The sequence below is a fragment of the Sturnira hondurensis genome, unplaced genomic scaffold, assembly GCF_014824575.4.
Source record: "Sturnira hondurensis isolate 20B ecotype Veracruz unplaced genomic scaffold, ASM1482457v3 Scaffold0005252, whole genome shotgun sequence".
Lineage (NCBI taxonomy): Eukaryota > Metazoa > Chordata > Mammalia > Chiroptera > Phyllostomidae > Sturnira > Sturnira hondurensis.
The window spans coordinates 1401802-1426788 of NW_028077883.1; the positions used below are offsets into that span (position 1 = coordinate 1401802).

The following is a 24987-nucleotide window of genomic DNA, read 5'->3' on the forward strand; positions in this document are numbered from 1 at the left end:
TGGTAACACAAGATGGAAAGAAGCTAAGTGTTAGTTAAAGACCTTCCATTAATGAAAGAAGAATGGGGGATGAAATGTCACGAAACTTGACACTATCAAGCGACGGTAGTGTGTGTGATTTCTGTAACCCTTAAGCACCAATTTCACTGAGTCTGTGGTGGCTGGATGACAGCATCAGAAGGGGTTTTGAAATGAGCACTCAGGGATGTGCACTGGTGAATGAATAGCGCTTTTTCAAAGGCACACTCCTGCCTGCTCTCTGAGAATATAAAAGAAATGGGTTGTGACTGCCTGTTCCCTGCCTTACTGATGATTGCTCAACAGGGAGTAGCTCCTCTCTCCAGTGCTAACAGAGGAGTACAAACTACATTGTGGAACTCATTAATATTTATTCCCTCTAAAAGCAGTGGGCAATAAAAAAGGGAAATAAACCAGGGAGAATAGCAATGGGAAAAGGACACCATGACAACAGATACATCTTGGAAAGGTTGCACCATTTATTGCCCACAAAAATTCACTCAAAATACTGGGGTCCATATTATTATATTATTAGTCTGAAAGCCAATAAAAATGCCTGTTACTGGGTGAACTAATTTGAGTATTCAACAATTCAAGTATTCAACAGAGCCATCTGTATTCTTATAACTATATGTGTTTGATATACCTCTTTACAAATTCACATTTTCAATATTCAACAAAGCTACAGCGGACCAGAGCCTGGGCTGTATCTGGCTACAGATGAGAAGTTTCTCTAACGTTAGAATCATCTGTCTGTTGCAGCAGAGACAGTGACAACCCTGTCCCTTTGCTCTTGCTTCTCCATTTTCTGCATTCAGATACTTTAAGCATTGTCCCAGCTCTCCAAATATCTCCTCCTATTTCAAATAATCCTTTTAATACTGTAAGACCTCCATAATCTGTCTTCATACAAAGCTTACAACCTTCCAACACTATATTACATAATTTTCCATTGGATTACATGTAATTCTATTCTTTGACAATTGCCTCGTGAATATTCATGCCAACTCCCCAAGATTTTAAGCTTCTGAGGAAGGCATGGCATTTTTCCCTCCTAAACTTTATTATCCATCATTCTTACCATCGGTCTGGGTACATTTGCTAATTATATCAATTAGAAATAGCTTTTAAAAAGTCACAGAAAGCCCTTCAATTACAGGATGTTGACTTCCTAGACATCTAATTTATGGTGTTTTATTTCAGATTAATCTGTCTAACTTCATTTTTTTCCTCTCTTGCTGTCCTTTCCTCTGAAAGGGATTAATGAGATAACATGTGAAACATCCTAGCACAGACCTTGCATTTATTACATGCCAGATGAATTGTAATTGTTTTTGTTTATGTGTTTCTATTCTGGTTAAATTGAGAAAAACTGGAGGAATTTTTTAAAAAGAATAGTTTTACTCTAAACCTTCTGCATGTTGGAAAGACATAATTGTATATTGGCCTTGCTGGTTGAGAAACATAATGGAGGATGTATAATTCATGGAGTCTCTTTACAATATGTCCCCAAATCCTACCATGTGCTTACACTACATGTGAAATTGCTCCTTTCTCCAAAAAGACAGACTTTCTTTGTGTCATTCTGGAGTAAGAAGAAATGTAACTAATTTTACTTTTGTAGTTATGGGAGACAGAACCATTCAGCTTCCCTTACTCTGTGACACAGAATCTGTAAGAAGTCTAAGTAGCATTTACTGCCAAAAGATTCTTGCAACAGCCCTTGGATAGTTTGGTTGCTCGAAAAAGAATCCCGAGAATGCCACACTGGTCCATCTGCCCCTTACATTATACAGGTTTCCTGGGCATCTAAAACCGTATTGTTTGGGTAGCTTTATGCCTTGGAGACCTTATCTCTTTTTCACAAAATAATACTAATGAGTAGCTACAAAGAAAATAATTTTTCTAAAAAAAACACTGTTTCACAGGTTTGTAGTTAGGTCTGGTTAGAAAGACTTGGATCTTTTAAGTTCCTACTCCATTTGGAATTTCTAGAAGTACTTTGAAAGAGTCATGTTTTTCACTGAGAAACCTGTCAATCCATTTTTCACTGTCTTCCAAAAATCCATAGCAAGTGGGCAAAAGCAAAGATACTAACATGTTGTGACAGTGTTTTCTCATTAATAGATCACTAAACAGATAATTAGAGAATAATTTCCCTAAACATACCGAGACAGTAAGTGTCGAAGGACAGATTCAAAGCTAGAGGTTTTTATTCCAAAGTCCATAAACTCTGTCCAGTCAATTCCCACTTTCCCCCAGTTCTTTGTTTCAGAGTAAATAACTGAGTAGTTATTTTTTAACAATTTTATCAAAATCTTTGGATATGAGTGCATTATGTTGAATTCTCTGGTGATATCTTTGTGGCAAAAATAAGTGAAAATGCCATAGAGATCTACCTCTTATAATAGAAAATTGAAGGGAACTAGATGTAATTTAAGCCCTTTTTAGAATTCAACTCAATTAAGTTCATTCCCTAAGATGATTCTTAAGGTTAATATGAAGACCTGTCCATGGTTATTTGAGCCAGTATTATGTTGAATCACATGAAATTGCTATTTTTGTGGGTCAAGTGGCAATTTCATATGGTTCAACTGGAGACGGACAGTTACTGTACCGTATCAACTCAACCTGGAATAGACTCCTCTCTGTCCTAGGCTTTTCACTGTCAGAGTCAAGTCTGCAGCTACTGGCTCTGAATGGTGATCACTGCTTCCATGCAAACAGTATGCCCTTTGGTGTATATGGCGTGCTTTAGGGAGGGTAATGATTGTCTCCTATAAAAATATGTAGATTTTCTCATAGTAGATACTTTTTATGGGATGATAACTCACATTGATGGCTTGAGAGTGACTTGAATTGATCAAGCAGTTTTTACTCTATGTGCATGTAGAAAAGAAATCTTCTGCACACAATGATGTGATTTTTAATACTTACCTATGTCCCACTTTTTTATGGAAGTACACACAATAAAGGGAAATACAGTGATTTTTAAGGATAGATGGATGAGGAATATGGTGCAAAGAAAAATGTTAGCAGAAAGAAAACATGAGTCAAACAATGAATATAATAAAGGTAAGGTACAAAATATATGTCCTAAGAGCCCGTGAATTTCTTGAAGTAGGACCACAACTTTTGTCTCTAAGCTTGTATGCAAAGAGGAGCACTCCATTAATTATGAAATTCACACTGTTCATTAGACAAGAGAAACCAGTTGTAAAGAGGAAGCACAACAATTTCTGGATTTAGGGTCAGAAAGAAAATTCACCGGCAGTCTTTCATAAAGATGGCACTGTAACTATGTTGAATTACAACCTCATTCACATCTTTACAATAAATTTCACAACAAATTGTATAAGGACACTTTTGCTTTAAGCAGTTTTCTTCCATGCAGGCCACTGGCATAAATATGAAAAGGTAATTCAGTAAAAGCAAATTAGTGAGGGTTAATGTGATATGGCACAGATATATAGATCTCTGCGAAGCGAGATAACCCGAGGAGAGTTCAGAATATCTAAATGGATGTACAGCTATGCCCTCAGGCAGCCCGATTCAGAGCTTTGATAGATATTGAGAGGCAGAGAGTTCCTTTCCACTGCCTGACACAAGGGCCTGGAATACTGCTGTTTTGGTTTCTATCTGGGTGTGGTTAAAGGCAGAGACATATTTTCCAGCCATCATCTAGGTAAAGGTAAGATTATCTTCCTCAAAAGAAAATCAAAAGGCTTGACAAAGACATGAACTTGAATACAATATTATCCCACTTCAAACAGGGAGATGAGCCCAGGCCTAACTGGATGCAGGGCAAAGAAAATGTTTAGGCACAGATAAAGGAGAATCAAAGGCCCATACATCTGTTCCACAGGTCATAAACCAAAGCAAAAGTCTGAAATAGATGCATGGGAGAAACAGCTTCAACATGTCATCTATTGGAAGAAGAAGCAATTTAACTCTGACACCTTCAAAATAAAATGACTTCCAAGTATAAATCTATGCAACTAAAGGAGTTAATCTGAAGTTACAATGATAATGATGAAGAGGATTAGGATGATGATAGATAGACACGATATGTGAGACACTTTTACATTTATTTGCCTATTAGACCCTCACTACAAGCCTGTGAAGTAGGTACTATTATTATCTGATATTGAGGTACAGTGACATTAACTAATTTTATTAAGTCACATAGCTAGCAAAAGTCGTAACCAGAATTGTGAATCAGAAAGTCAAGGAATATGTATGAAGAACCCATGGACAAAGCCAGTGGTGGGTAGGATTGAATGTGGGAGGTGGGGTAGGTAGGGCAGGGGAGAGTGATGAGGGAAAAATAGGGACAACTGTAACTGAACAACAATAAAAAAAATTTTGTTTAAATCTAGTTCCTTAACTACTTCTAACCATGGAGTTAGGGTTATTCATTCATTGTAAGCCAGTTTGATGTTGGGGAAAAGCTACCTCTTCTCTAAGTGATACCGGTTTTAGAATATGTGCCCTTCTTCTGAATAGTAATTACATCTCAGAGCCAATGGGCTATGAATGTTACTCCTATTTAATGACAATAGGACTATACATCTGTGATAACACTCATACTTCTATTTTCTATGGCAGGAAGTCTTTATTCATTTATTTATTCAACCAACACTTACTGAGAGCCTTCTATGTGTAGGCACTGTCCTAAATACCAAAAAAATAGAAAAGTGAACAACAAAGACAATATTCCTGCTGTCACAGTTTATACTTTGATAGAGAGAAAGAGACTATAAGAAAAGAAATAAATAAACAAGAAAGTATCAGGTAGCGATAAGTGCTATGCAGAGAATCCAAATAGGGCGATGTGAGAGAGAATGACTGGGTAATGATAGTATTTGTTTGGCTTCCCAGATTTATATACCTAGCTGGAAGTTTTCCACTGAGGAGCCAACACATACATTTATCTTTCTATATATTTGACATCTTCAATCAAACACATTAGGTCTATCAGTCTCTCCTCCACATACTCTTGTAATAGCAGAATAAATAAAAGTTTTTAAATAATATCAGAGTACATATATCTGAATAGTATAAGCTCCATGATCTCTTGAATAGATATATCTATTTATTTACTAGATATTAAATAAATCCCTTCAAACTTAGGTGGTTAATAATCACTAACAGAATAGGCAACACATAAGTGTTTAGTAAATATTGACTGAATAAATAATAGATGGACTTAGTAATGACCCCCAGGTATTTATACATATGCTTCTAACACATCATTACTCTGGCAATTTTTTTCCTCTGGTTGCAGAGAGATGAAAGTTGTAAGGGAAGCATATTTATAAATGTATCACAAAACCTGGTAAGTCAGTATATTAAATAATCAGAAAAGCAAACATATTGTTAGGCTTCTGGTTCCAGCCATAATTGAGTACCTGGAAACTTCTCAATAACTATAAAATGAGGAAATATATACAAAGTGACTGTTTTTAGGCATTCAATAGCAAGCTGCAGAAGACTGTGATTACAATTGTGATCGTAGTTGTGATCAATCACCTCCGTCTTCTACTGGAGGCTGTTTACTAGCACAGAGCTGGAAAAGCAGAGACAAACAGAACATCAAGTTTTTCTGAATGAAGGATTGTGAAATACAAGCTCCAGGCTGCTGAAATGACTGGAAATTTCAGGGCAGGGTAGAGGGAGGGCATCTGCCCTGGGAGGGGTGGAATGGAATCTGGGAGTCCATGTGTGGATACACCATGAGTCCGTGGCCCAGGGCTGGGCTGCACAGGTACAGACTGAGACTCTGTAAAGTCTAGCAGAGATGCTGTGGGACAAGGCTGTGCTGAATGAAAGGTGAGGGTATAGGTAGCGCAATGCCTGGAGGTTAGAGTTTTAGCCCCTCATCAGTGAAGAACTTTGTTAAGCACCTTGGACTCCATGGCCCTGGAGTAAGAACACGCTGTCACAGCCAGAAACACCCGAATCCAAATGACACCAAACCTGAAAAGATCTAAACAATCTGCCAGCAATATACCTGTTTGACAGAAAAAGAAAACTGAGAAAGATGGCATAATTCAGACTCTCTACAGCACGTCACTCACAATGTCCAGTGTATGCTAAAAAGTTACTTCACATGCAAAGTAGTAGAATAAAGAGGCCAATTATCATGGAAAAAAATTTTCAGTCGATATATACCTTGAGAAAACCTAGATGTTAGAATGAGTAGACAAAGACTTTAAGAAACTATTATACATATAGTTTATATGTGTATAATACATATAGTTTATACAATAGTTTATATAATATAAACTATTATATGTTGAAAAACTTAAAAGAAAAGATTGTTTTGGTGAGTGAACAGATGGGAGTGTGAGAACAAAAATGGGCATGATAAGAATATGGAAATTCAAGGGTGTAAAAAATCTGCAGTAAAAATTCACCCAGTGGACTTTTAGAGATTGCAAAAGACAGATCAGTAGAAATAATCAGATCTGAAGAACAGAGAGTAAGAAGATTGAGGGGGAAAAATGAAGTGAATCTAAGTGACTGTTGAAATAATATCCAGGTGTCTATGTGTGAAGAAACAGTGGTCAAAATTTCTCGAATTTGTTGGAAAAGAAGCCATCAAATTCCAGATCTTGGAAGCTCAGCAAACCCCAAGCAGATAAATGCAGGACAAATACAGCAAAAATATATTCAAAGCGCTAAGCACTGAAGATGAAGAGCAAATTCTTAAAGCTGCCAGAGGGGCAGGGAGTGGGGACATGTGAATAAAGGTAACAAATGAAGGTCGAAATCTCATTAGAGACAATCAAGGCCATAAAACAATGAAACAATGTCTTTGCTGGAAAAAACTTCCAGATTTCCATAGCCAGCAAAAATGTTCTTCAACACTGAGGGTGACAAAACTGGCATCTTCTGAGAAATTAAAGTTGAGAGAATTCATTATTAAATAGTTAAAAGTGAGATTGTGGATGTGGAATGCCTGAGCCATGTGATCTTGGGAGGTTATTTAACTTCCCTGTGACCTATTTCCTCCTCCAGAAAATAGAAATAATAACACTGGTGAAATTTTTAAATGAGATAATTCATTCATAGAACTTAGAACCATGTCAGGCATACACGAAGGTCTCAATAATTCTGATCTAATATACAAAGCAGAGCCCAGGTTTTCAAATAAATTCTTCTTTAACAAGAAGTATGTGATTTGGCAATAGTGCTGTGAGGAAAAAATTCTCCCATAATTATAGCTTAGACCTTGGAAGTTGAGGAAATCCTCCAGGCCCCAGTTTTCTATTGTACTTTCACCCACAGTAGTATCCAAATTTCCTTTTGGGAGGGTCTGCAGAGCCTCCCCGATTTCCTCAGTTCCAACAAGTTTATCAAGAACCAAAACTTTTATTCTTGAGGAAAGACTAGCTTGCTTCCCTTCTCACATCTGTGGCTTTTCAGATCTATTGGGTGCCAGCTGGCCTAAAACCAGTCCTCATAAATGAACATGGCCTCCCAGCTGAAATGCAGCTGAGCCCGTTGGGAAACTTCCCCTAAACCTCAGAGGAGAGCTGAGGAAGCCAAAGCCAAGAGCATTCTTGGATGACTCCATTAAGAAAGGAGACAAATCATCTTGACTTAAGAGCACAAGTGCTAAGGAAAATCCATATGAGACCAGATCCCTAGTTTTGGATTCACTTCTAAATCCCCTCTCAACAGTGATTCACAGGTTATATGCCACCTGGTCCCTCATGTGGGTGAAGCCAGGGGCCTAAAGCCCACCCCACCTCCCTGATCCCTGACTGTCGTCCCTCCTCGATTGGGTTGAGATGCTAACATTCTTCCCCTTCACAGAATTACAGTCAGTAATTCTGTGTCATACTTCATGGATTTTAAAACACGCAACTCTACATTAAACTTTGAATGATGTGTAATATTAGAACACAACTTCATTCCAGTTTTTAAGCGATACGTTTAACACTCAGGGAAGCTTTATAGTTAAACAGAAGGTCAGCAAAGTGCAAGGAGGAAACCGCATTCCATGTACACTGCTGCCCAGAGGGGGGAAATCTGAAAATATATGAGAAGAGGAAACTTAAAATTAATAATAGTATCAGTGGTGAGAAGTAGAGTTTTTAAATTGCAAAAAAAATGGTTAGAGAAAAAGGAATAAGGTAATAAATGTTATACTTAAAATGCCATTAAAATAAAAATGAATATGAAAAAGGTAATAAAATAGGTAAGATTTTGAGTGATTACAATAGGCTAGAAGTTGACAAAGAGATAAATGTAAGAGACAGAGAGCTGAGATTAAAAAGTTAAAATCTGTGAGATAAAATGTATGAAAGTGGAACCCAAAACAAGGGAATTTATTTATGAAAACTTGTGCATTTATTGTTACGTTTAAACTTCAGTCACCTTCAAAGTGCTATGTGATGCAATACACCTGTGGAGTCGTTTTTTTCCACTGCTCAAAACAGTGTTTGAACTCATGTATTTTGATGCCTGTTTGTGCTTCTGCAGTTTTTTATTTCAGCTCTTCCACACCGGCAAAATGTTTCCCTTTGAGGATGTTTTTCATCAGGGGAAACAAAAAGAAATTGCCTGCAGCAAGATCAAGTTCCAGGGATGGAGCCTGGTGTTCATGCTGTTTTTGGTCAAAACTGCTGAATACCCAGCGCAGTGTGGGCAGGTGTGCTTGTAAATCACCCATCATGAAATGGGCAAACACACCGAAAAAGTCTTCAAAAAACTTCACTGAAGCTGAATGTAGCCTCTCACAACAATGCCCGCTAGTACACTGACTGATACAGATGAGTTCTGAGAATGCTCACCTAGTGGGGGAAGCTTGTACTACAAAGGGCAAACCTTCCAGAAGATAATTCCAGTTTTTGGAGGGCCCCTCTCATAAAAGGGACTCATTAACAAATAATAAAAATTCAATTTAAAATGGACTAAAGACTTGAAAGTAAGACCTGAAACCATTAAATTCATAAGAGAAAACATAGGATGGAACCTCTTTGACACAGGTCTTGGCTATGATTTTTTGGATTTGACACTAAAAGCAAAGACAACAAAAGCAAAACATAACAAATAGGGAACATCAAACTAAAAGGCTTCTGCTCAAAGGAAATTGTCAATGACGTTAAAAGGCAACCAATGAAATGGGAGAAAGTACCTGTAAAACACATATTCAGTAAGGAGTTAATTTCCAAAATACACAAACCAACCTGCCTTAGGGGGTCTTTCCTAATCAGTCCTCTCTCCCTTTCACCCACAATTTTACCCTTTCCCCCAAGATATAGTTTTGTCAACCCACAAAAAGTGAGTCAAAGGGTACTAATATCAAGCCTTCTGAAGGACTTTTACTGAGGTTTGAGATCTACAACGGCGTATGTTTTACAGGCTCCAGTATTATTCTTCTAAGCAGTTTTACTTAAAAGAATATAGTTTAAGGGCTTGGGGAAGGTCTTTAAACTCAGCTTCTATGCTGCTGTAAGTAAAAATGTGGGTGTCGGCTTAGATAAAATATCCAGGAAGAAATAAATCACCAATAGAAAAAATAAAATACCACTGAAGAAATAATTCTTACTTAATATTCTATAGCTGAAGATGAAAGCAAGCACTTCTTTACCAGAGTGCATGCAAGTCTGTAAAGGGCATGGCGTCTTCCATACGGTGAGCACTTGGCACCAGTGATAGGGCACCTGTGGTTCCCTGCAGCTCCTATCCTGCATAGCTATGTTTCTCAAAGTTTAGTCTGAGCATTACTTGCATCAGAATCAGATGAAGCGCTCACTAAAAATCCTAGCTTAAAAATCACCAGCTTAGCCCTGGCTGGCGTAGCTCAGTGGATTGAGCCCGGGCCTGCAAACCAGAGGATCACGGTTCGATTCCCAGTCAGGGCACGTGCCTGGGTTGCAGGCTGGTTCTCTGCAGGCCAACTCCCAGCAGGGGATGCACGAAAGGCAACCATACATTGATGTTTCTCTCCCTCTCCTTCCCCTCTAAAGATAAATAAATAAATAAAATCTTTAAATAAAATATAATAAAATAAAACTCACATTTAAAAAAATCACCAGCTTATTCCTAGATTTCATTCCAGATATAGTGAATCAATTTCCAAGCATGGAACCCGGAGTCTCTGATTCCTTAAAAATTCCTTAAAATTCCTTCTCCTCACTTCCAGCCCCTACCCCGTAATTGAATGCAATGAAAATTGAAAAGTAACTGCTGTGAAGTTAAGCATGGATCCTGAAAATTAGGATTCTGCTCCACTGAATCAGACACCAGCAACTGTCACGTCCCAACAAGCTCTGATGCTACATGGTGACATTTTCTAACTGGTGATACTGAGAAGGCTGGCCCTTCTTCAGGTTTGTTTTTAAAGAACACCTGCTAGAGTTTTAAAATTTCAGAAACACTAGTGCTGTTTTTTTCTAGGAGCATAGATTGCACATACTTACCATGACTGAGGTAAACACCTGATTCGAACACTGGCCCACAGTGTCTGAGTCATTATGGATGAAATGAGACATTCACACAGACTACCGTGTCCGGGGGAGGCAAGGTTTCTTTCTCCAGGGGAGCAAAAGCCGTAACCCTTGCCCACTGGCCTTTATTGGGTTTCTTGACACATTACTTGATGGTCCTCATTTACTATGCACCAGTTGCTCTAGGTGATTACCTTTTACAGAAAACAAAGGAGCCAATGCCTCTAATCACATCACAGAACAGGGATATTTGCAAACGAAAAGGGCGACCGTGGTTGAACTGGTCACACTCCTCTTTGGAAGGTTCACCATGGATTTTAGGAAGTTACTTTGCAGTAAATGTTTACCATTGGGGGCTGCGCCCACGCCACCCAGAATGGTCTCCTACCAACACCATCGTTGTGGTAAAGCCTACTGAAGTAGGAACCTAGGCGTGTTGGAAAGGCTATTGTTTACATGTCAAAATGAAGAGTTTTATCCAGACGAGCTGCAGGGATGGGTGAGTTCATTGGAGGTGAAGGACAGCAGGGCAGGAATGGAGGTACCAGGAGGAGGAATTGGGGGTATTTCTGTCCATTGGAATACTGCCTACGGCACAGGGCCCTAATCTGAAAGGCAGTGGGAGAGAATAGACTTATCTGCGTCTAATGGTCAAGAGCAAGGTGAAACAATGCAATGACGTCCAATGGCTAGAGATCCATTGCTTGGACTGAAATCTGTCACTGGGCAGGTTCCATGCTGGGGGCTGGCCCTGCCCTGAATAGTCGAGGTGTCCAGGCTCTTGTGCAGGAAAGAAGTCAAGAGTGATTCTGAGTGAGAAAGTGAATTGTTTTCAGGTAGAGACAAAGAGGCTAGGAGCAGGGGCTCCTGGAGACAGGATCAGTGCTGGAGCCACCGCTGCCCCTGGTTGCAGTACTCCCAGACACAGTGGGGAAAGAAGCAGAAGCACACTTCTGATGGGGACCGTCGCAAGTTAGTTGCCTGTTTTGGTCAGTGGTTCTTGAGATTTTATGTGTTTCAGTGGCAGAGGGAGGGGGTGTGAATTGTTCCTGAACTTTGTGGAGCCACATTCTGACTCTGCCTGATGGTTGGGAGAGGATCTTGTTCCTAATACGGTTTGTTCCGAAACATTGTGGTGTTGGTCCCTCTGGGGTGAGGGCCCTCTACTGTGGCTTAAGTTTTCATTGTAACAATTGTATAATGAGCTTTAGGGTTGTGCTTTGGTCAGTTGTTCCTCCGTCTGTACTGACCTGGTTTTAACCAGTTCCTGTTGAAGTGGAGGAAATCACCACCCACTTCTCCCACAACCAATCGGGAGCCTTCCTCTGTTGTTGTTATTGCTGTTGTTCTTCTTCTTCTTTTTCCTCTTCTTCTCCTCCTCTCTCTGTGTTGCTTTTCATAACACTTTTGCCAGCTTATACTAATGAAGGGACCACAATTCTGCCACTCGGAAACTACCCTTTTGGGATCTTGAGTTTTAAGCTGTTTATTGAGAAACCAAAGACTCAGATAAGAGCCTTTGACCCCCTCCCCCTCTCCTGCCCAGGAAATTCAGAGAGAAACCTGCTTTAGGAAGGAGATCTTAGGATGTTTGCCTTAGCCTAATTGGAACTAAATGTCATAAACAGGAGAGTAGTAACCAGGTGCCTGTGAGCTGGATGCCCATGTGCTGCATTGTTTCTGGGTGGTCCAGCCTGTTCCACTCTTCTTCAGGTACCTGTAAATCCTCCCTGCTCACCTCTGAAATCTAACGCCCCATCACTCATCCTTCTCCTTTGTCCAAAAGTAATTTCTACCCAATGTTCCCTTACTGTCTTTGGAATTTAACACTTACGTGAACTCCCCATGCACAGGTATTAAAACTTTGATTATCTCCTATTAATCTGTCTCTATTAATTTGATAATTAGCTCGGCCAGAGGAACTTAGAAGATGGAAGGAAAAGTACTAATATTATTTTAGTCCCCCTACCGTACTATGCCATGTAGTAGTTCATAAAATTCCTGTTAATTTTTCTGTTTCCTCACTGCAATAGAAACTGCAGGCACCTTTATTTGTTTTGTTCTCTCCTAAATCCAAAGCACCTTGTGTATACCAGTGTGCGTCCAGTACATATTAGGTACTCAATAAACATTTGTAGAGTGAATTAGTTAAATAAATACTGAAAACATTTACCCAATCCTGACAAAGTGTAAGGAAAATTTAGGAATAATTATAAAGGATTAAATAGAGACCATTAACTAGAATAAGAATCGGATCCAAGTTAGGTAAAAATAGCTTGGTGAGCCAGAAAATCTGAGTGGGCCTGAAACCAGCAAACTCATTATGACAACATTTTTTGTAGGTGATAGGCAGTTTTGAGGTTATAGTTCAAGGCTACCCACAAATCATGCTTTTGGCCTTTGCCTCAGTGTTCCAGGTTGTTTTATTTTTTAACTTCAACACATTAGAAGGAAAAACCATAAAATATCTCCAAGCCTTTTGCTAAGGTCATTCGCTGTTTATGCAATGATGAGGAAAAGGGACTCAACACTGAGTTCTATCAATGGAGACCTTGAGAAAAGAATGGAAATTTTTAGTAAAAAAGAAAGTCCTTTTTTAAGTCTTTTTTTAAATTTAAATTATTTTATTATTGTTCAATTACGGTTGTCTGTATTTTCTCCCCACTCCTCCCCCCAGATATTTACCTCTGTTTGCTTCTAAATAAATTGTGGTCAGATAGTTATAGTGGCAGCAGCCTGTTTGCTAAGGAGAAACGAGTGAGGGCAAGCTTAGCTTAGATTTTTTCCCCAGAAGATGAACAGGGAAAATTGATAAAATATGCCAGCAAATATGGTCACACGCTGGACTACACTTAAATTGTTATTTATAAATTATTTCTTTCTTCAGTATTCGATTATGCTTAGTATTGTGGACTGAGTTGTGGACTGAGTTGTGTCCCTCTGAACCCATAAATTGAAGCCCTAATCCTCAATGTGACTGGATTTGGAGGCAGAGCCTTTAAAGAGGTAATGGAGGTTAAGTGAGGTCATAAGGGTGGGGGCCTAATCCAATGTGATTGGTTTCTTTATAAGAAAAGAATGAGACACTACAGATGTGCCAGAATAGAGAAAAGGCGTGTAAGGAGAGAGTGAGAAGGCAGCAGGAAAGACTCTAAAGAAACCAACCCTACTGGCACCTTCACCTTGGACTTCTAGCCTCCAGAACTGTGAGCAAATATATTTCTGTTGTTCAAGCCACTCAGTCTGTGTTACTTTCTTGTGGTAGCCCTAGCGAACTAATATATTTAGTCATCAAAATAATTATATTTGGAGTGAGTTTCTCTGTCATTTATATTGTAGAAAACATACAGGTTCCAAACTGCTTATTTTATCTTATAATATCTATTAATGCCATTTTTCTAGTTAGGGACATTGTAAATGTGGATTCGAGTCAATAATGGTATGTTCTGACAAGGCTTCTGTGTGTGTTTTTCATAGACTATTCTACAACATGTCCTATTTTAAAAAAAAAAGAAAAGAAAACCTCCATAGTTGCAGTGTTGCAACAGATGGCACGTCCCTGTAGCAGGAGAGTGATGGCCTCATCAAGCTGTCGATGCCGTTTGTGAAACTGAAATCCCGACAATAACTGTCATTGCAACAAAGATGTGTATTTTGAAAGCCCACATGTTTGAAAGGTTCTTGTCTTACGTGAATCGGGGTCAGCAAGAGAAATTATTTGACATGTTTGTTCCTATAAATATTTCAAAGGATAGCACAGTTCTATTTTATTTATGTCAAGTCCTAGGGACTGTTATTTCCAAGGCAATATGGCATTGTGAGCGTAGGCATAAGGACCTTTCTCTGTAATTCCCTAAAATGACCAATAGAATAAACAAGCAGGGAAGCCTGCATCAGTATTGGAAACAAGAAGAGAGCCCATCCAAAGGATAGACCCTTAGAAGAGTTTCTATTTGCTAAGGCAATGTTGACGTAAGAATGAAGGAGAGGGGTCACAGAGGCAAAGGAACAACCCCCGTGAGGTTGAGTAGAATTCCTAAAGGAAGTAGGAAGGGACCTTTCACAGGAGTTTCCCTGGCACCCAGACTCAGCAGAGTAAAGGCTGAAGACAAGCTCCATCGCTGGGTGCCCTGCTGACTCTGCTGACCGGCAGTGTTCAGAGGGCAGAGCGACTGCACGGAGAGGAGAGGACTTTCTTGGAAGTCTGTCTCGGTTACCAGAGTGTTAGTGTTGGTATTCATGTGCTAGTGCCTTCCCCACCATCGGTGTCCTCAACAGCTACGACTCAGAAATCAGAACTAGAATATACAGATTGGTAGCTGAGCGGAAAAGAGAGGGGACTACTCTCCAGGTTTCACCTGGATCTGAAGAGTCTCATCAGAATTCAGTGTATCCAGTATGTAATTTCTGCTCAACTATACACCAAAAGAGAGCAAACCACCTATAACTCCAAAGGAATAAACAGAAAAATCAAGAGGCCTCAGTAAAAAGACCGAAATTTCACACACAGGGACCACGTGAAGAGCTCAGTTCTGAATTAGTCTAATGTCAGAAAAAAAAAACAAACATTAACAATTGTTTGTAACCTCAGTCACGTGTTTTGATTGGTGATCTCAGCCCAGTCCAGGAGATTGTCCTGGCAGCAAGCACCGAGAGGAAGGGCACGGGCTCTGAGCAGGGATGGGCTCGTGGCGACCGTCAGGCCTAGCCCTTCGTGAACTGCTTGGAAGCAGCGATGAGTCTGTTGGATACTAAACACATTAATTATGAGTGGAAAATGAACTCAAGGACTGTGCATGTATGCTTCCTAAATAAACGGTATACTGTCTTGAGTAAAAAGAAAGAAAAGGTTCATCAAAAGCATTAGCTCAGTAATGACTTGATCATAGCCATAAAGGGCTTGCAGTGAGTTTTGAAGCGCATTACATACTGAGAGGTAATTCTCAATCATTGTTTAAGTATGGTTACAAAGTTGATTAAAGAATCAGTGTAGTATCTGCCAAATGATACTCTATATTATTAGGAAGAACACAATGGGTTTTATGTCCACATTAAATATAACAGCTTGAGAAAGACAAAAGAAATTTTTGTGAGTGGAGTTGAGTATAAGAACATCTTCAATAAACTTCAGATAATTATGGATACATGTAAACTTTAATTAATTTTCAAAAGAAAGATTTTATTTCTTTGCTTGACATCAGTTCTTGGGAATGAATGTATAGTACCCCTAGTTGACATGTAAGTGGGTGTTGTGTAAACCGTCAGATAAAACCTTGGAATTAAAACAGCTTTGGTTCAATATACCTAAATGCTGCTACACACTTGTAGCAATTAACGGAAAGCAAACAAAGAAAAAAATCACCATTACTTTTGTACCATAGCATTCTTTAGTATCTAATATCTAACACAAGAGTGGGGCTTTGAATAGAGTAGGCATTTAATGTTTCTTTTGACTGAACAAAAGAATAACAAAGTAAAGCAGTTTCACCTGATCTTATTTTAGGTCTTTGGAATCTCTTTGTTATTAGGTCCCTTGTACTTAATGATAACATGTGGTCAATACCTATACAGAAAGTAAAATTTAAATCTAAGAGAATTTTCTTGTAATTGTGAGTTAGCAATCAAATAAGCTTGTTTCATGAAAAATTTGTATATACTACTTCAAGAAAAAGGTAGACTTTCAGGTAAGACAATGGAAAATAAACAGAAAGTCAGCAGGTTTTGAGTGCCTAAAATGCTTTGCTGTTTTGCTTACTGGACAAATGAATTATTAAACTTATCACTTTCTCTCAACCTTTGAACCCTGAGATATCTTTTGCATGAGTACAGAATAAGCATATCATTTTACAAACAGGTCTGAGGCAGGCTGAGTGTGAGATCCTGGTTTAAACAATTCTGAAAATCTAGATATATTTTTTATGATGAAGAGTTAAAATACATAAGCAGTATATTTTTAGGCACTAGAAAATATTATTTAGTTTAAAAATTTAATATTACAAATAGATGAGAATCTAAACTGTTTCTTACTAAAATGCTGGGACTTTATTTTCCAGATAAATGTCACTTCCAGTCCCTACTGCCACCACCCTGTCCCCTACAGCACACACAGCCATAACCAAGCACTGCTTTAAAATTGACTGTGTGTTTTAGTCAAGCCACCCATTGTATTCAAGCTGAGGGATGCCAGGGAGTTTGGGTAAGGCACGAGGGAAGAACGAAGCTTTTACACATGGTCATGTAGTGTAGTGGAGTGGATAACAGCAGGGTCTTTGCCCCTGATTAGCTGTGTGATCTCGGGCAAGTTACTTGACTTCTCTGTGCTTCAGTTTTCTCATCTTTAAATTTTAAACAATTGTATCTACTTCATGGGGGGATTGCTTGGGGATAAGAGAATTTATTTAGTCAATTCAACATAAATATTTACTATTGTCATTATCAGTGTAAATGCAAAACCTCCCACTTTGTTAGTAATTTAATGGGATGGCCAGTTCTTGATATCTGTTAGAATGACAATTTGGTTTCCATTTCCAACTGGAACCCAAAGGTCAGAATAATTTTCACTGATAGGCCAGCAAGGTTTGTGTTGGATTATCTTGATAGCCTCATTATATTATTATGTTAATATGACCCACACTGTATTAATAACCCCCACTAATTATATTTTAATTTACTCTTAGCTATAGCAGATATATTTCCATGTCTCTGTAGCTGTGGTTTACACAGACATTAAATATTATTGAAACCCCCTCACAAATCCATGCAAGACCACAAGGAGAAGTAGTTCACAGTATACCTGAAGATTATGGAGCCAAATTGCCTGACTGTGAATCCAAAATCTTCGATTTCCTAGTTGTGTTATTTGGGGAAAGTTACTTAACCTCTCCATGCTTAATTTTCCCATTTGGGGATAATTATCCCTACCCCTGAAAGGTACGTAATTGAATACATACCCTAAGAGGTTTTGTAAGAATTAAATGCATTATAATGTGGTATTTAGAACACTGTAACATTGCCCAGCACAGTAAAAACCAGTATTTGTTAGTACATAAATCACATCCCACTCTGTCCACAGTGGATTTCCTATTTGAAGTTTTATGTTAAACATTCATTGCTTTTCTGTCTATAATTGACTTGTTCTTCCTCTTCAGCCAGAGGCCAGCAACAAAGCACCTGTAGTTGAACCAGTTGGGTTCACTCCTCACTACAGGGTGGGGTGGAGACTGCAGGGGCATCTGCGGGCGTCCCAGTGACAGAGTCATGAAGGACTTGTTGCAGGACTGGGACTTCAGTTGTGGTTGTTTTTTAGGAGGATTCCAAAAAGTGCACTTTGCCCTCAGGAAGCAAGGATAATTGGATGACCAGTATCTCAATAAACCTTATTTGGAGGAAGGACAGACAATCCAGAGACTGATACCTGGTAGAATAACAATTTGGGACTGTTGGACAATTTTTGCATTCCTCACAGTTTACCTTGTTTTCGTTTAGGCAAATTACGAAGTAGTCTTATTTTTTATCTCACTCCATCCTAGCACAGAATGACCTTGTCTGATTTCATGCTCTATGAACTTGTTTATGTCCAAAAGGGGAAAGCCACGCCTTGGTCTGAGTGCCAGGCCAGCTATGAAAAACACCAGGGCCTTGCCAACAGTGTGCAGCCTGGTCCCAGACTTTGGGGGTTGCTCTCCCCTTTCCTAGATGCGTATTTATTCCAAAAATAGTGACAGTGCTTGTTTTTTACAACTTGATATGAATGGTATACTTCAGTATATATTCTTCTCTGGCTTTCTTCACTCTTTGATGTATTTGTGGATTTCACCATGTTGATGATTGTGCTCAAGTTTGTTTATTTCCACTCCTGTATGGTGTTAAATAGTAGTGAATCCCATAATTTAATATCTATTCCCTTTTTGTTGGACACCAGTTATTTCTAGGTATTTACATTCATAACAGTATTTCATTGACAGTGTCCAATCGTTTTTCCAGCTTATAGACTCAGGAGTATTCACATCTTCAGCCGTACTAGATAATTCTAGTTTTTTTTCCCAAATGCTTAAACTAACTTAGGTTTCCACAGCGGTGTTTAACTGTTTTGGCGGCCTCACATTTTCTCCAATACTTGGGATTGTGAAACTTTTAAATTGTTGATAAACTAATGGATTTAAAATGTCTCTCTGGCTTTTACTGGTTGCAGTTAGTCTTCTGAACTCATTTCTTTTTTTTTAAGATTTTATTTATTTTTCTTTAGAGGGAAAAGGAAGGAGAGAAGGAGAGAAATATCAATGTATGGTTGCCTCTGGTGTGTCCCCTGCTGGGAACTGGCCTGCAACCCAGGCATGTGCCCTGACTGGGAATCGAACCACGATCATGTGGTTCACAGGCCCGCGCTCAATCAACTGAGCTACACCAGCCAGGGCTGAACTCATTTCTTCCATCTTATTTTATTTTCTTCATTCCACTCTTTCTCTTCGTCTCCTTTCTTCTCTTCCTTTGAATTTATTGCAACAGTTTTGTTGTTACTGCATTATTTCCTTTGGTTCAGAAATGGTGCATCCTTGTCCTGTTTGCATAAAGAGATTACTTGAAAATGTGAAGGTCCAGACCCAAAAGAATACTAAATGAGAAATAAAATACAAGACTACATGATATGTAGGTTGGTGAAGGATAACCGGGGGTCAGATGGTCTTTCATAGTAAATTTCTCATTTTCTGTCTGAAAAATGCCTTCCTTTGCTCCTGATAATTAAAGAATTCTGGACATGCAGCTCTCTCACCAGGCCATGCAAAGAGAAAGTTCTGCGGCCTGTGGATCAGTAATGCCACAGGAAGAGGCAGCCTTACGACCCCACTACCATACCAAGTCCGTGCCGTGAATTTGGGGAAGCCTCTGCTGATGTTCCTTTCTTAGGATTCCAGTTCTGTAATTAAAAGGTTTCAAATTAAAAGTAACTTACAGAATTCTTTTAGGAAGATAGCGGAGATGTAATACTTCCTAATTCTTCTTCTTGAAAAAGAAAAACTCCTGGACCTTATGTAGTGAAACACGCCGCAAGATGACTGAACTTTAGAGAGAAGGAGACAGACAAGCTTGGCTTTACCGATGCCAATGTTCTGGTTATGATACTGTGCTATAGTTTTTTAAGATTGCACCATTGGGAGAAACTACATAAAGGATATGTAGAATCTCCGTGAATTACAGCTTCCTGTGAATCTACAATTATGTCAAAACAAAATGCGGTTTTTTAAACAATACATGAGCTGTTCTTAGGGTTTTACATAGATTCACTCTCAGAACACCTCATTGGCCACATTGGTATAAAGAAAAGTCTTAAGTTTGCTTCCTATGATGATTTTTTTCCATTTGTGATGCTTCAAACATAAAAATACAAAAATATTTGAGACTTAATGCACCAGTCTCATTTTTCACTTGTCTTGTTAATTCCAGAGAAGTTCACACATGCTTTTGTAACCTCGTGAAGCATACACAGTAAATATGATTGAATGGCATGTAAGTCATATGAGAAAAAGAAAATTTCTCCTTTATTTTTAAAAGATCAACAATAAGACTTCTTAAAAATCCAACATATATTTCTTTAGAGCTTGTGCTGGGTGAACAATTTCTTGGGTAGTACAACTCTACTGAGTGGACCATCTAGAAAATTCAGATCTCAGTTTTTAAGAATATGTGATCAGGAATAAACACTACGTTACGTAACACAGAACTACGGGCATTATATCCCACACATTAAAGTGGGACACAGTCAGGGTCTCCGGGGTCTATTTTTCACCTCATTTGCTCAATCACACTTATGCCAAATAACCCTTAGGCGATTGTGAAAATGTAATTGACTTACAGTTTTTGAGGTGCTCAGCTAGTATGTGATTTACATGAATCAATATAAACTCTTATTTTCAAGAAAAACTTACAATAAAATCATCAAAGGAATAGAATCATATACAAAAATATGTACCCTCTTCCTGTGTTTCTTTGGTTAATGAAATAACTTTATGTATCCTCTATAAAGATATCTATAAAACTGAGGTTATTTTCAAGAACTATATTATCTCAGACTTGGTTAGTATAGAAGCTAAGAAGATCTTAAGAGTATTTTGCTTTAAGCAATACTTCCTCAAGCCGTTATTCAACACTTTTCTCTCTTCATAGCTCAAGAAGATTTCTATGACTGATTATTCTATTTCGTCCATTTAAAACACACTGAAAGCTAACATTATGCTTATAATGAAAATGTCCAGAAATTAGAAACACAATGATTTGACCTGTTTCACTGATAAAACCTTCTTTCCCTTCTAAAGTTTTCAACCCAATACATAAAGTAAACTTTTTCAGGCTCTCACAGTCCTTACAATTGTGTGTATTTTATAGTAATAATGATTTTTAAAACAATATAAAGTTTAAAGCTACTTTTAGTCAATTGGGAAATGGAGACTTTTCAGGTAATTATACGCAACTCTAATTTAAATGATAGTCTAAAAGATTTCACAAGTGGGGGAATTACTTATATTAATTTCTTTTTTTTAAGATTTTATTTATTTATTTTTAGAGGGCAAGGAGAGAGGGAGAGAAACATTAATGTATGGTTGCCTTTTGTGCGTCCCCTGCTGGGAGTTGGCCTGCAGGGAACCGGCCTGCAACCCAGGCATGTGCCCTGACTGGGAATTGAACTGCGATCCTCTGGTTCGCAGGCCTGTGCTCAATCCACTGAACTACACCAGCCAGGGCTATATTAATTTCTTATAGCATTTCTCTACACACTTTAGACTTACTAGTCAGAGTTCCCTGGAGAACGTGAACCAATAGTCTGGATAGACGTATAAGAAGAGATTAGGAATTAGCTCACATAATTGTGGGAATGGGGCCACTGTTGTAGTTCCCAGTTTCCTAGAACCAGGAACTCTGATGTCCAAGGGCAGAAGATGGGTGCCCCAGTTCAAGAACAGACAGAGAGAATTCACACTTCCTCTACCTTTCTGTTCTATGTGGTCTATCAATGGATAGAACAATGCTGGCCCACATTGGTGAGAGTGATCTTTAATACTTAGTCTATAGATTCAAATGCACCCACGTAGACACACCCAGAAACAATGTTTTACCAGCGATTTGGGCATCCCTTAGCAGAATCAAGTTAAGACATAAAATTGACCATCATAAGACTCTTTGTTTTTTGTGAAATGTGTACTAGTGGTATCAAACTGTGTTTTGTATTCAGAGAAGTGAGGCATTTATTTCTGTATTTTCTGTCATCAGTGTGCCAAGTACTTTCACTGTTGGAAGACAATAAAATTAATCATTTTTGGCTTTGGCTGATGTTATGATGATGCACATAGACAACAATTCTGGTAAACTTGAGAATGCTCATGGTTCCCTATACTAAGCAAATTAGGGCTGCCGAGTCATCGATTTTCACTGAAGTGGGTGTGCTTGGAGCGGGGCGGGGAGGAGGAGAGGGATAAGTTAAGTGCACCTAGGAAGAAAAAGAAAAAACTAGTACCTATAGCATATTTTTCAGAACTGGAAAACAGTGGCAAAAAGAGGAATGAATGTAATAGCTTTTAGGTAGCACTGATCAGCACGTGTGTCTGTGCATGCAGGAAGCTGGGGGCTGCACAAGTACCTGCAGTTTGCTGTAGAGTTGGAACTACAAGCAGATACATGTAGTACTTTTATTTAAAACTTAGGACAGTATAGTTTAAGCTATTTGAATTCCTCTGTGAGCTTCAAGATGCAGCCCCATGTAGTCAGAATTGGGTAGTTCTTTATATAAAGAGGATGAGAATTATCAGGGACCACGTTTATGTCAGCCCTCATGCTACAGGTACGAGCATTCCGAATGATTGATGGAAATGGGCTCGTTTTTTATTGAAGGAAATGCATGTCCTAGATATTCGCTTCTTAAAATTTTTACAACAAAAGTAACTATAGCTATATAGTATACAGTGTTCACCTCGATTCTTTTCTGCTGTATACATAGCTTTAAATATCTTTCTCACTCAGTCACTTACAGTAACTGTTGAATGCACGTGCCACACAGAAGAACCAAAATGTAACGTGACAACAGAAGAGAAGCTAGGGCAAGCAATGTTTACCCACAGTTTGGCCAGCTTATGAACAGACATGGATAATTAAAGATGTCTCCTTAACAATTCTGAGATTTGAAACACAGCTGCAGGTGATGTTTTCTGTACAAGTTCTGGGAAGTCATGCAGCTGGAGGTAGAGAGAGATGCCCCTTTGGGTGGCGTGAGCTCCTCCGAAACACCCACCAGTTACTGCTCTGGGACCCAAAGAAAAGAGAGACTATGCCACCGGAAGCCACATATGTATTTTGCTATATGTATTAAAGCTGTGGTCTCGCTCCTATTCTGTTCCACCCTCTAACGTAGACACCACTTTCTTAGAATCTAACTGTAGAATTTTAAACATAAAATCGACCTTAAGGATTATTTCACCACGTAGGAAACTTAGACTCGGCATTATTAATTGTGTGACGAATTCGTCGTGAGGCTGGGGGACAAACAGTCTACGGGGCCTCTGGTCCGTTCCCTTTGACCACACCATCCTGCCACTTTCCCCACTCCTTCTCCTTTTCTTTTCAGTGTGTAGCTGAGAAATTTGGGAATAATGTCTTGGTGGCACTTTTTAAACATTTCTCTTTTCCGTACATGAAGAACAGTCTGATTGTTGACCGTGATAGTTTGTTTAATTCTTAAGGAATCTCTGTATTTCTCTCCAAACAGCCTCAAAACCGGTGGATTTAAAATTATGCACTGGCCCTGACCCCAACACCACACAGCTGTGCCACATTCCCTGTCCAGTCGAATGTGAGGTTTCACCTTGGTCAGCCTGGGGACCTTGCACTTATGAAAACTGTAGCGACCAGCAAGGCAAAAAAGGTATGTGCTATTAATATTCACATGACCGCTTGGTACCTTAAAACTCCCATCCGTTGAATCAAATCGTGAATTATCTTAAAATGTTACTCTGTGTTGCTTGTAATTATTGATTTGTGATAGTTTCCAGAATGGATAAAGAGTATTGATTGCAAAAGATGAATAAATGTACTCTGGTGATGATCCCAGAGGATTAAAACTGGAGAAAGTAGGGGAGATACTCGTTAATTTAGGCAACAGATGGAGAACGTCTAAGGCACTTATATGCAGCGTTACTGTGAACTAGGGTGGGAAATGGATCGGGATTGGAAAATCTACGCAGTCCCACACTGTTTAGATATGTTAATTAACTAATCTAAATCTCTACCCCCTTATCTGTAAGGAGGATGTAATAATACCTGCCACCCAAATTTTCTCTAAAAATTCAATGAGATCATAAACAGAGATCTTAATTCAGTGCCTGACCCATTGCTAGTGCCTAGTAAATAGACCTCATTCTTTTAAAGGTAAAACCAAAACAAAATGCCATTGCTTTTATGATAGAAATGACATATGTAAGGAGAGTAGATCAATGCATGGTTTATTATGTGGTAGGCAATGTGGGGTAATTTTAACATGATATAGAAATTAAAGTCATTTTCCTATTTTGTTTTAAAGGGCAGCGGTCCAACTGATTCTAGTAAGTCCACATAGCAATAAACAGACATTAATTTGGTTGTACATTGTCTAGAAAGGCAATATTTAGGTGCTGTTAAGGCACCAAGAAGGACTTTGAAAACTCTCCATCAAAGCCAGAGGGTTTATATCCCTGATTCAGATTTCCAGGGAGTCTAAAATCCACGAAGTCTCAGAGAGACAGTTTCTCTGGGACTGTCCAACTTATCAGAGGTTTCTTTCAGATTTAATCATGGGGTCGAGTGTCAAAGAATTCAGAGTAACAGCACTTTTGCCTGGTCATGAATCTTTCTGAATAGCTTGAGATTTTGTTGTTTCTTTGAATATCTTATGACTACAGACTTTCTAAGTCAAGCAAATTCAGCCTAGGTCTACCTCTCTCTCTCTCTCTCTTTCGCTCCCCCTCTCTCTGTCTCTCTGTCCCCTACCCGCACTCCAGCCCTGGGGGAGACGGGAGACACTAGGCATGTCTTGTCTTATTTTCACTATAGGAAGCTACCACCAAAAGTTCCTTATTGGTCATTCTGTGTATTCATTTATTGATGCATTTAATAATTTTTAATGAGCTCATATTAAGCTAGAGCTTGGGAATATACTAGTGATTAAAGTAGAAACAACTCTACCTGCTCTCATTCAGGGTTTCATTCAGCCTTCTGCAATATCCAACCCAGGAAGGTAACAATAAATATGTTCCTTCCCCCACAATGCAGGTTTCAAACTGAGGAAGCGGCGCATTACGAATGAGCCCACCGGAGGCTCTGGGGGCGTCGGGAACTGCCCTCACTTACTGGAAGCCATTCCCTGTGAGGAACCATCCTGCTATGAGTGGAAAGCAGTGAGGCTTGGAGACTGTGAACCAGATAATGGAAAAGAGTGTGGTCCAGGCACTCAAGTTCAAGAGGTTGTCTGCATCAACAGTGATGGTGA

The 24987-nt window shown here is 38.9% G+C and overlaps 1 protein-coding gene across 2 annotated transcripts in view; it reads left to right on the forward strand.

Annotated features, from left to right (window-relative positions):
* THSD7A (thrombospondin type 1 domain containing 7A) overlaps nucleotides 1-24987 on the forward strand; it is a 375672-nt gene that overhangs the window by 195260 nt on the left and 155425 nt on the right. For both annotated transcript variants that reach the window (XM_037046384.1, XM_037046382.1), the window contains exons 5-6: nucleotides 23233-23388; nucleotides 24771-24983. In XM_037046384.1, coding sequence (XP_036902279.1) covers nucleotides 23233-23388; nucleotides 24771-24983 — 369 coding nt within the window. The remainder of the gene's footprint in view (nucleotides 1-23232; nucleotides 23389-24770; nucleotides 24984-24987) is intronic.